The sequence below is a fragment of the Capricornis sumatraensis genome, chromosome 6 (genome assembly GCF_032405125.1).
Source record: "Capricornis sumatraensis isolate serow.1 chromosome 6, serow.2, whole genome shotgun sequence".
Taxonomy (NCBI): Eukaryota; Metazoa; Chordata; class Mammalia; order Artiodactyla; family Bovidae; genus Capricornis; species Capricornis sumatraensis.
In genome coordinates, this window is record NC_091074.1 from 58886158 (window position 1) to 58899257 (window position 13100).

Below are 13100 nucleotides of genomic sequence, written 5' to 3' on the forward strand. Positions count from 1 at the left end.
GGGCAAGAGAGACCTGAGACTCAGAAGGCACGTCCCAGAAGGCCCTTGGGATAAGGCCATTCTGGCAGAGGCTCTGACATCATCAATGTTATATCACCAATCTATGTTACCACAGAGTTCATGGAAGGCAGGGCAAAGGCTGTCATCTTCTTACTTCTGTTTTTTTGTTTTCTGTTTTTTGGTTTTTTGTTTGTTTTTTTTTACAATCGTGTGAGGTCTTCTGGAGAATTACTACCCTCTTCCCCCTCTGGAATCTCCTCAGCTGGTTCTATTTTGATTTCAAGTCCAAAGGCAGAATTTATCCTTCCAGGAGAGTAGTCATTTCTTTTTAAGTCTGCAAGGAAGACAGTTAAGACAGTGATAGGGAAACCTTAAGAACATGATGTTCAGATAGACTGGACTTTAGGCCAAGTGCTCAGAGAAGACTCTGCTCCCTTTTATGTGTGAAACTCAAACCCTCAACCCTGTTCAAGGTATACCCCACCAGGCACACATGTATTTAACTCCCCAAAGCTGTGTTCACTGTGGCAAGACTCGGTTGCTTGGCTCAATACATAGTGCCCTTGAGACGTGACCTAGCCAGAGCTAAGTGAGGCCATACTAGAAACAGGGCATTTTCACTGTTGAATGATGGCAGAATCAGACTGTTCAGTCAGAATGGTGGACTTGAGACATCAGTGGTCAGTTTTCTGGAACAAAAATGTACCTCAGGTTTGGCTGAACCTCTAAAAGCATTGTCCAGTGACCAAATCCTCTGCTTCCTGAAGCCTCCTTCTTTAGTTCAGCAGGGAAATTACCTAAAGAAATCACTAACAAGGGCAACCCTTGGGGAGAACTTAAGGAGGACAGTGAGCTTTAAATGTTTGGATATCACGGTATACCATGTTGATTAAATTTGTTAAGCTTAAACATAAATTCCTTTATAATTTTTTAATATTAAATGGCCACTATCTGGACATAAAACTAATACATACTATAGTTTGATAATAGCCAACACTTTTTACGTTTCTTCAATCCTTACACCACCTTTATGAGGTAGGTGCTATCATTCCCAGCTCATGGATGAGAATGAGGCCCAAGGTCACAAAATTAGTACAAAGCATTTCTGGGATGTGAGCTCAACCTATGGACCCCATGCTCTTATACACTTTCTGAGATGACTTCTCTTAAAAAAAAAAAAAAAAAAAAAGTAAAATATAAACAAAAAGAAAAATCACCCCTACTCCTGTTTTCTGAGCTAAGCTTTTTTAAATTCAAATTACCAAATGTTCGAGTAAATGAGGATATTTCTTATTTCCATTTAAATGTGTTAACTAAGGTTTTGAAAGGAAATAAGGATTAGATCTAGAAATGGAGGAATTCTTGAATGATTCAAAAGCCACCATGGTAGGGAAAGGCAAGAAGGAAGGGGATGGAGGAATCTTAATCCTACAGAAGAGGTGACTGGAGGGAAGCAGTGAGTTACACCTAAAGTTTCCCTTAATCCTGGCTGATCAGATATAGCCCCTGTGTCCTCAAGAACAAGAAGTGGTCCTGCCCAGGAAACAATGAATCAGAGGTGGGAAGAGGTCAGCACCTGAGGACGCTGAGTTAATGAGCTGGATTCTGGCCTGCGATCATAGGCTGGGAGATACGTGTCAGCTCCTGCCTCCAGGAGGACCCTTACCTGGAGGCCTGGATGTGGCTCAGTCCAGGCCCCGCTCCTTCCTGGACTATTTGTAGTCAGAGAGGAGGTCAGTAGGCAGCTCAGCCAATGTGCCAAGGACTGTTCTCTTTGCCCACTTCCGCTGTATGGTTTGTGAGGAGTCCTGGGCAGCCACCAGATGACAGTGAGACCCCACTCTCGGTACCACTCGAGTCTGACATCCCCACCACAACTTCCCCAGCTGACAAGCTACTCCCTGCTGGAACTGGAAGCTGTTACCCATCCCTGTCTCCTGCGGCATCATGCCCATAGGAGCAACTCCTACCTTCAACTCCAACAAGATTAGAAATGGCCTTTCTTTGCTGTAAATTTTCACCTACTTCATCCCAAGTTACAACGGATGTTGATCTTTTACTGATTCCCAATTTGGGGTTCAATCACTTATGATAAGGCTGGAAGGGCTACTCAGCTTAAAAGATGTGAAGTTCCATTTTAAGGACAAGTGTGGTACAACCTTAGAGAAACAGGGAATGAGCCGAGACAGACATAAAGCGTCCCTTCTGAGATAAGAGGAAAGAATGCGATAGAGCTGGGGCTGCCAACTTGGGGCCCACAGACCTCTGGCTGTTGCCTTTTATGTTAGGAATATTTTTCTGTGCTAAGTCTACTAGTCTTAGAGAAAGCATGTCACACTATCAAATCAGATTTTAAAAACATATCTTGAAATATATGTTGACAGGGGTAGGTTTTTATCATAAAAGCACTACTTTAATTGATAGCTGGTGCTTCCTTCCATGCCCCAGCCTTCCAAATGTCCAATGAGTAAATAAGAACAGAATAGAAATACTGCGGGCATCACACAAGATCCAAGGGGAGGGGGTGCGGTGGGGGGAATCTGCCTCCATCCAATTTTACCCCCAATTAAGTAGGTGGAACGTTTCCCTTAGAGAGACTGTGACAAGCATTGGGCCTGATGTTGTTTTATCACATTTTGGCAGAACCTGAAGTAAATCTCTGTCCTTTTAATCCCTTTAGAGACTTGAAAAATTTGCAGTCAGAAAGTCAGGCCTCGACTGCGAATGAGATAAAAAAGTGATTAAGATTTTCTACTCCATCCCAGGTTACAATGGCTGTTGCTCAATGAGAGATTTACTTAGAGAAAAATAGAATTGTTTGGGGCATACCCAGGAGTTTGAGCTTCCGGCAGCAGGAGTTGCAACGATGTTTTGCAATGAAGTTTCTAATTGCATCTTCCCCTAAATTGGCTGGTCCAAACACCATTCCTCTTGATCTAGAGGAAATATCAGAATATCAATTAGATCACAGCTAAGAAAAAGGAGCTCAACTAGGATTCTCTCCGATACTGAGCAGTATCCCATAGTAACCCAGTAAACTTGAAGGAGCCAACAAAGAACAGAGCACTTTGGGGAAGCAACAATGTTAGGTCTGCACATTTAAAATTCAAATGCACTTCAATCTTTGTACCCAACTCCAAGACCTACTGTGAAACTCATTTCCACACTAATCTGATAGAAAAGTGAATTTTCTATGTACCACAGTAAAACAAAATACACTGAGACCCTTTCTCATGCATATGGGGTGAGAGAATGACATTCACTACCAACTGTTCTACTAGAAAACCCAAAAGGTAAGTATGCCATAAAATAAAATTGCTATTGGAGCACCCCTCCTGAAAAGACTGATGTGCATTGTTTCAAACCCAAATACTGTTCTGACCATAATTAATGTCCTCAAACACAAAGCCCAACAAAACCCAACACCCAGGATTCATGGCTCTCTCGATAGCTCCTTCTCCTCTGCAAACGGCTATGGCAGTTTTCTGGGCTCTTAGTGAAAAGACGTGACAACTAGGAGAAAATGATTTTGTGGAAGTAAACTTAGCTGACAAAATTACAAACAGAATCATATATATTAGGCACATTTTGAACACTCTATAAGTGGTCTATTATAGATTCTCATAATATTATAAAATTATAATAGATTCCAGGGTCAAAGTTTACCCGTTATTAGATCATATACAACTATCATTCTTGGACTGACATGCTATACACCATGGAACACAGCACACCAGGAATACCTCCAAAGAAACTTTATGAAAGCTAATATTTTATTTTAATGACATGCTGAGTGGAAAACAGCACATTTTAAAATCTGAACTCAATTACCGCTCTTAAATACCACGTCTTAAGAAAAAAGAAAAGCAAACTATCACAAAAGGAAACAATAAACTTTGCTTCTAAGGAATGTGGTTTTTCAAAAGGGACGTGGTGTAAAAATGGACTTCTTTTTTCCATCTGAGTATTGAAACATTTATCTCAATTTCCACTTCCTTTTGGCAGAATAACAGTAGCTGCTCTGAAGATGTGCCAAGCTCAGAACGAGGGCTGATGTCAGTTTGATCTCAGATTGCCTCTTTGCTCTGAGGCGGGTAGGTGGAGGAAACCTCTTGGGAAGATGACATGGGCAGACACCCAGGATTAACTTTCCTGGTCACTCAATCGCCCTTACACAATACGGCTCTTGCAGTGTTTACCAGGCTGCATAAGCTGCCTTTTGTTAACTCTTCCTCTTTCAGTCCACATGGTAAGGCATCACTTCTTTAAGGTGAAACCAAATGTAGCAAAGAAGTAGAATCACACAGTATTTAGTACCAGAATTCTATGATGCTGATAATGTGAAAAACAAAGGTGGTTTTTGAGTCATTAAAATTGCAGGATTCCTTTTATAGTCTCTCTGGCATGACCCTCCTGGAATATATCACTCTTTTGCCTTCCACACTACCATTTCTTTCCCCCCAGTAAAGCATGAAAGTTCCCAACTTGGAAATATAGCACTGATTCTCAGAGAAAAGCTGTAAAAGAAATCATTTCCCTCTATGAGCTTTGTTAAAGTTAAAAGAATCAAACTTACTATAATATGTATGTATCAGGGGTTCAACCACTCCGTGAGCAGTGGAGAGTGAAGGAAGGTTGTAGGGACACTAACTAAAACACCATGCCTACAGCCTTGCAGTCTCAGACAACCATGCTTGAAAAAATATACAACTGTTTTCCAGATTTTTCACAGCACAGGAAAGCAGGTGGTAACTTGGTTTCACATTCGAGGAAATGCTAATTAGTGCCATGTACATAGAGAGATCTACTAAAGAACATCTCATCATTATCATTTCATACTTGTCAAATGCCTGAAACCATCAATGCAGTAAGTGGGAAAAAAAAAAAGATTTTATCCCAAACTACCAATAACACTTGAGGCAACCTCCACTGAGGGTCAGTGACCTGAGTGAGGAACCAAGGCGAGTGGCCAGAGAGGATTTGGGAAAGAAGGTGTAATGATTTGGTCTTCGCATGCAAGGGCAAAGTTCACATGCTGGGGAAAGTTATGAGACAACAGGCATTAGAGACAATATCAGAATTTGCACCACAAAATATCTTCCCTCTTGGTAAAGGATCATTCCTTTTCATTGACCCTCTTCTGCTCACAGGCAAGTTACCATCTCCACTGAGCTTCAGTTTTCTCATTTGTGAACAGGGATTGAAGACGTTTCCTTCTAAGGTTATTGTTAAGAGTAAAATAAGCAACACGTGACAGCACTTGCTCCTCAAACTTTTTTTTTTTTTTTTTTGGTGGGGCGGAGGGCTGTAGGCTGCACTGCGAAGCATGCAGGATCTTAGTTCCCCTGAACAGGGATGGAACCCACGTTCCCCCTGTAGTGGAAGCATGGAGTTTTAACCACTGAATCTCCAGGGAAGTCCCTCTCAAACTTTTATTTACACCAAATCACGTGAAGATCTTCTGAAAATTCAGATTTTTGATTGAGGAAGTCTAGCAAGAGTCTTTTAAAACCCTGATGCTGGGAAAGATTGAAGGCAGGAGGAGAAGGGGATGACAGGATGAGACGGTTGGATGGCATCACCAACACAATGGACATAAATCTGATCAAGCTCCGGGAGATGGTGAAGGACAGGGAAGCCAGGCATGCTGCAGTCCATGGAGTCACAAAGAGTCAGACACGACTGAATGACTGAACAACAACAAAGGGAGGGTCTCAAGAGGCGGCATTTCTAACCATCTTCCGGGTGATGCTGATGCTCTTGGTCCTGGCCCATGCTTTATGTAGCAAAAGTTTAATATATAAGAGGCATCCAGAAACGTGAGCCTCATTGAACTAATCAGATGTAATTCTCCACATTGTGAGAAAATAGTATTTATTATCTTCACCATGAAGAAGAAGAATAACTGCACCAAAACTAAGTGACCCCACAAAACCAGACAGGCTATAGTGATACCAACCTATCAGTGTCCAGTGTTCCCATCCTCAAGTCATTAAAAAAAAGTCTGCTATAAGACAGAGGCTCCTAATCCTGACTGCCCATTAGAACCACATGGGAAACTTTTGAAAAATACAGACATCAGGGTCCCATCCTGAGATTCTGACTTGAGGATAATTCTGAGCAGTTTTTTTTTTTTTTCCAAAGTTCTCTGCTGCTGCTGCTGCTGCTAAGTCGCTTCAGTTGTGTCCAACTCTGTGCAACCCCATAGGTGACCCTAATAGAAATTGAGACACACTGGCTTATAGAATGCAATTAAATACTCAACTGTCAAGAGGAATAATATAATCTTCTTAGAATTTGAAAAGTTGGAAATATTCAGGTCATATTAAATATACATACCAAGGTCAAAATTTAATAAATGATATACATAAACTATACATAAATTTGATTCATTATATATGCAAAAATTTTCACTGTAAAATTATACAAAGTTTCTACTACAAACTCTTGGGCATACAGGACCACTGAAGAAATAATACATATTTTTAGCTAAAAAAAAAATAGCAAAGCCTTTATCTGTACACTAAGGGTTACAACATGAACTCCAGGGTCAAATACCATGGGGTTTGGATGCAGAGGAGCAATATAGCTCACTTGTATCTTCTCTAGCTCACCTGATTCAAAGAAACAGCTAATACACTTTAAGATGTACTTCCTTGTAGAGACACCTACAGATGGTACCATATTTAGATTAAATCATCCAGTAAAAGAATATAGGATAAAAGTAGTGAATAAGTCCATGGGAGGGAAATAAAATTTTTTAGGGTTCGTCATATAGAAATCACACATTTTTATAAATATATGTATATATATACATACACACACAACCAACAGACCTAGTTTAGACACTTAGGACAACTAAGAAATTAAAATGTCATATGTTAGCAGTTCTCAAAAGTGTGGGCTTTAGGCCAGCAGAATTAGAATCATCTGAGAACTTGCAACATTATGCGAACCCATCCCAAACCCACTGAATTAGAAACTGGGGGCAAGAGCTGGAGGTAAAGGGCAGCAAAGTGTGTTTTAACAAGCTCTCCGGGTGATTACGATACAAGTTTATGTTTGAAAACCACTGTCATTTTTCTATATTGATCCATCCTTAAGCACCACTTTTTTCCTTAATCATCACTTCTTTTCACTCCACCGTTAATACCAACTCAGATCCTTTACTGCCAAGTCCTCCCAAGAGCCTGCTCATGGGGTAAAATGTCCATGGGAATTCAAAGGACAGGCAGATGACGCCTCTCTCTGTATAATTTACCGTCCTGAATTAATAGACAATCTGATGACGCCATATCTAAGCCCCACTGTTTGGGCCTCTCACAGATTTGCTGTTACTAAATAGCACACTTTCTGCCCCCAGCATGTGATGGAAGACACGACCCATGACAAGAATACAATGACCCCACTGTGAAGACAACAAAGGAAACTGTCTCTCCTATGATATTGTCTTCATGTCAAAGCCTATGGAGGCTGAACTTACCCATATTTCTCTTTTGTCTGGGATACTAGAAAACTCAGAGTCAAATTTGCAACAAAGTTCTGGCTACAGCATTGGTCTTTATACAATTTCCATTTTTGTGTACTAACAACTCCAGATTTAATCATATTCTGCTTATTTTTTGGCCTCCATTTCCTAAGCTATACATTCTTCAAAACTGTATTTTAAATTTTACTGTATTTTATCATATCTGGATACAGGTATTTGGGGATATAGATAGAGACATGGATAAAACCTGCCTCAAAATCGTCCTAGGATCTAGGCAAGATATATAAGTGCTTAAAAATTATGTGTAAGAAATCATGTACGATGTGTCAAATGCAATTTTCTAAATGATAAATTAACTTACTGTTTGTCTTCAGGTTTTATTACAGATGGATCTGTCAAATTTTCTCCAACACCTCCAAGGAAAAAGAAAATTCATTTAGTAAATGGGGAGTTTCACTTTTTCAGAAATTCAAGAAAATAAAAACCAAGTTTTATTTCCTTTCTTTAAACCTACATCCACACTGTGGTAAATCCAACACCATGTGAATTTACTATGCTATAAAAATTGTCCAAGCAAGTTTGAAAACTTTAGTTAATGTACTATCTCCTGCAACCCCCTCTATTACGCTATAATAAACCTCTAGGCTACAAATGAGTGCATTTTGATGTGTTCACAGTTACTCATAATGGCATCCATCATTCATTTATCACTCGTACACACTAGAGAGTCTAATTTTATTTTTTCTAACTCTTGGCAATCATGAAAGAAAAGTAATAGTATGCTGATAGCCTTATTTTACCAATGAGTACACTGATGTTCAAAGATATTAAGCAATTTGTCAGAGGTTGCATAGACCACAAGAGGTCTAACAGGATTCAAGCTGAGCCAAAGTCTGTGTCCCTCCCCCTAGTCCATGGTCTCTTTAGATGGAGTCCATCAGTGCTCAGCAAGGGGCAAGGTACTGTGTGGTTCTGCAGATACCCACCTGTGGTCCATCACAGACACACAACAAATGCTATTTTTACAATGTTTACAAACAGAAGAATACAAACAGCCTACATTCTTGATCTGGGTGCTGGTTACACACATGTGTTCAGTTGTGGAAATTCTTTGAGGTGAACACTTATGCTGTGTTCACTTTCTTGAATGTATATGATCCTTCAGTAAATTTTACTTCTTTAAAAAATGGCACCAAAGCATAAAAAGACAATGTAAGTGTAATTTAAAACAAACATTTATCAAAACAGGTATCAACATCAAAGTGAATCTCTGTTATTAAATGCAAGTGGTGGTGAGACTGACTTCCAGTGGGAGCATTTTCACAAGTGAGCCAGTCAGACGGGTTGAGTGCACCACGTGGGCATAAGCCAGCAATTTCTGAGACCATACTCTAATCAGCACTGGTTCTCTTGGCTTGGAGGAGACCAATCTCTTGGGAAATCTACTTAAAATCATATAAAATGTAAAACATTATTATGTGTTCCTATTTGGTTAAAAAAAAAACATGTCTCTAACAACTATTTTAAAAAAGAAAGGTTTTTATCATGTTCTATACCATGTTCTATACCATATGCCGACACCTTTCACAGGAAAATGTAATCTTTATAATTTATAGACCATTCCCCTGAGAAACTGACATCCTTAGGAAAATAACCTGTTTTAAGTGTGTGGGGGGGTGAAGGTTGGGGTTCCAACTTTTTTTGTATCATAATACTCTGTCAGCCTGATGAAGTTAAGGGAACCCCTTCTCAGAATAATGTTTTAAAATGCATAATTTGAATATGTAAGACTATAAAGGAAACCACGATATTGAAATACAGGGATTAAAATATTTTTAAAATAGTTTTGCAATACATGTGCTTCTTTATCAGCACATCAGCTAACAGGATCAAGCACAAACCTAGTAACACTACAACATTCAAGTAATAAAAATACAATCTGTATTTTGAGAAAAATATTTGTATTTGCCATGTTAACATCTGTAACTGCTATTGCAAACAGTCATGGGTACTGCTAATCCCACTGTGGTTTGTTGTCTCCATTATAATTGAAGGAAATGATAACTTTCAGCTATAGGTTAGTGTAAAGGTATAACTTTAATTTGTTTTTTCATCAAAGTTCACAAACCCTCAGACTTCTACCCAGGGACCCTTTAAGAACCCCTAGCTTAGAATCTCTCTGGGCACTGATTCTGAATAGAAAAGGGAAAATAAGTCTGAAACATAGGCTCACGCGGAAGTATGCAAATGTGCTTTCCTTTTTAAAGAAAAAGTCATAGGAAGAACATGGGCTCTTAATAGTTTTCTCATTACAGATATAAGAAGAAACAGCATAGCAGGACCCTAACTATATAGCAAACATGCAGTAAATAAAAAAACAACTTTGTTTAACTATTTTAGTAAATAACCAGCACTATGCAGTAAACAAACAAACAGACATCCCATGTATGACCCACAGAGAGTGAAGGCCACAAATCCTTCACACGTTTAAGCTCAGACCTGATTTTATGCCTATAGCTTCCAGCAAGGATGAAAGCTTTAGGCTGATGTCTGAGTAAATTGTAAATTTAAGTTGGAGATATGCACAGTAATGAAAGAATTGGGGAAAGGGGGAATATATAGGGGGAAAAAAGTCTATCAAAATCATACCAGCTTCCATTTATTTTCAGTCTTGTAGCCTGTTAAATAGGAAGAAGTCAAAGGGTCCGGGTCTCACTCACATCCTCATCACCCTCTAGCTGTATAATCTGGACACGTTCTTTAATCTCTCTGTGTCTCAGTTGTATCATCTGAAAGTGTGAATAATCATGGGCCTTATCCTGTAGGTTACTGAGAAGATTACATGAACCAGCATATACAAACTGCTTAGCAAAAGAGAAGAAGGTGAAACACGTCGACTGCTCTTTTTAGTGTCTTTGTTCTATCAAGGGATTTCCCTGGTGGCTCAGCGGAAGAGAATCTGCCGGCCAATGCAGGAGATACAGGAAGACCTCTGGAGGAGGAAATGGCTACCCACTCCAGTATTCTTGCCTGGGAAATCCCATGGACAGAGGAGCCTGGCGGGCTACAGTCCATGGGGTCGCAAAAGGAGTCAGACACAACTGAGCAACGAAACAACAATTCTATCAAAAGCTCTTGTTAATAAAGTTCTATTTTCTTACCACTGGTAAAACCAGGCTCTAATGATCTCACTTTCCTGAGGTACCGTTTCCTAATGAACAGAACCTCCTCTAAGACTGAGGGTGACGAGTATCCACAAACCTCTACATCCCTAAACCCAATCTGACAGCTCAAAGCTTAACTACTAAACACATCTATTGAGACCCATGAATGGCAGAAGGGGGACTGCAGTGAGTGAAAAACAGAAAGCAGTTCAGAGAACCAATTATGCTGTGCCACCACGCCCACTCCGCCTCTCCCAGCTACCCAGGAGGCACTTGATAGGCAAACCTTAACACAGGTGCCTATCCTACCCACACACACTGTGTGTGTGTGTGTGTGTGAGTCGATCAGTCATGTCCACCTCTTTGGGACCCCATGGACTGCAGCCTGCCAAGCTCCTATGTCCATGGGATTCTCCGGTCAAGAATACTAGAGAGGGTTGCCATTCTCTTCTCTAGGGGATCTTCCCAACCCAGGGATCAAACCCAGGTCTCTTGCATGGCAGGCAGATTCTTTACTGTCTGGGCTACCAGGGAAGCCCACCCACACAACTAGATATCTGGAAAATGTGAAAGAAATAAAACATTTTAACATCTAAAAATTCCAGTGGTATCTCTTTACTGGCATTAACAGAGTATATACCCATGTACAGGCAACACATAGCACACCCTTATGAGAAACTCAGAGACTTACATTCTGATCCCAACCGCTTTGGGATACATCAGTGAACTTCCATATCTATGGAAAGAAGCTACTTCCCTTGTAGCAGCAGAATGTACCATGATGATGCTGCGGTTAAGGCTGACTTATACTGAAAATTGCTTTGTTGAATAAAAAATTAATAGCCCCCAAAGTTCTTTGTGTCGAGCCTTAAAAAAAAAATGCCACAGACCACTGTAATTTTAAATACAATTGTTTTTCATTCCTATTGCTGGAAATAAAATATTGGATTTCATGTGTAATAATGATGATTCAGGCTCTCACATGTAGGGTTTTTAAAGAGAATGAGACTGGAATACTACAGTATCATTACAAGTGATCAGAAATTAGTCAATCCTCCATAGATAAACCTATGGCCATTTCATGTTGATGTTTGGCAGAAACCAACACTATATTGTACAGCAATTATCCTTCAATTAAAAAAAATAAGTTTAATTATAACAAAAAGAAGAAAAAAAAAAAGAAACTGGTCAAGCCTCTCCCTAAATTCAGCTTCCTGGCCTGATGTGGTAGCTGCTGAGTTATGACTGGCACTCTCTGGGATAAAATAAAGAGAAGAAAAGAAGAAACTGAAAGAATAAATGGGCAGAGTATTTCTCATTCCTTCTTTCCCTCAAAGCAAGAGGGAGCCACAACAAGCTGATCAGGGCTTCATTCTACAAAGGCAGAAGCTGGGATGTCCTTTAAGTTACCACCAGGACTACACAGTTAAGAGGAGACTGCCCACAACTGAAGAGTAACTGCCATGTTAACAAGCCACACAGAGATTAACCCTGAGAACAACTGCATTTACTGTGTCGGGAACTTGCCTCATTTCGGCCCCTGAACAACCCTGTGAATTAAGTGCATAACATGATTTATCCCAATTACAAACGAAGAAGTGGAACTCAAAGTGGTTGCCCTCTCGTCACGCAGCTAATTCATGGTGGAGCCAGGAGTCAGCCCCAGCACCATGACTTCAGAAATTCTCCTAACTGCGGCTGACTACTGGCCTTTCAGTCTCCACTCCCTGCCACCCAGACAATGCACATTGTCTCTCCAAAGACTAGAAATACTACACAATTAAATATAAAACATAACTGAACTGAAAACTTGTTATCATATTTAAAGACTACATTCTGTTCTCCCATTTTTTCCTTTCCAACCTGGTTTGAGTTAAATATATTAATGCACATAAGCCTTTAGCCAAGTACTTGACACAAAATAACTAGGAAATGTTAGCTAGTAGCAGCAGTATTATAACTGCTTATAATTACTATTATAGGATTCACATTCTTCCATAAATTCAGGGCTAAACAATTGGCAAAACACTCCAATAAGTATCTCAATTTCTTCATGCTCATTCTATGATGTCCATTCTTCCCTTCTTTGAAGGTCAGTGTTTTGACATAGTTTATTTGGACTGGCCTATTTCTGCAGTTCACATAATTGCCCAGCGAAAAAATAAAGTTAATTCCTTTTTCCCCCCAAGACTATCAACGCAGTATTTGTTCTGTTTAATGTCACTTTGGATTACTAAGAGACATAAAAATCCCCAAACATAAACATCATTAAACAAAAACCTATTCAAGTGGAATACAAAACACACTGAAGAGTCATCATTAATTCCTTAAAGTTTTTCTTTGGTTGTTTTTTGGTTTATTTTTTACTTTTTAAACATCTCCACCCAAACCTCAAAGCACAGACATTCAAGTACAGATGAAAACAATCAACCTTTCCCCAACATGAG

General features: G+C 39.7%; 1 protein-coding gene across 1 annotated transcript in view; it reads right to left on the reverse strand.

Moving 5' to 3' along the window:
* Nucleotides 1–200: 200 nt before the first annotated feature.
* TRPM6 (transient receptor potential cation channel subfamily M member 6) overlaps nt 201–13100 on the reverse strand; it is a 105364-nt gene continuing 92464 nt past the window's right edge. The window contains exons 37-39 of the mRNA XM_068974221.1: nt 7851–7902; nt 2830–2936; nt 201–334 (exon numbers count right to left, since the gene is read on the reverse strand). Of these exons, the coding sequence (XP_068830322.1) occupies nt 201–334; nt 2830–2936; nt 7851–7902 (293 nt within the window). The remainder of the gene's footprint in view (nt 335–2829; nt 2937–7850; nt 7903–13100) is intronic.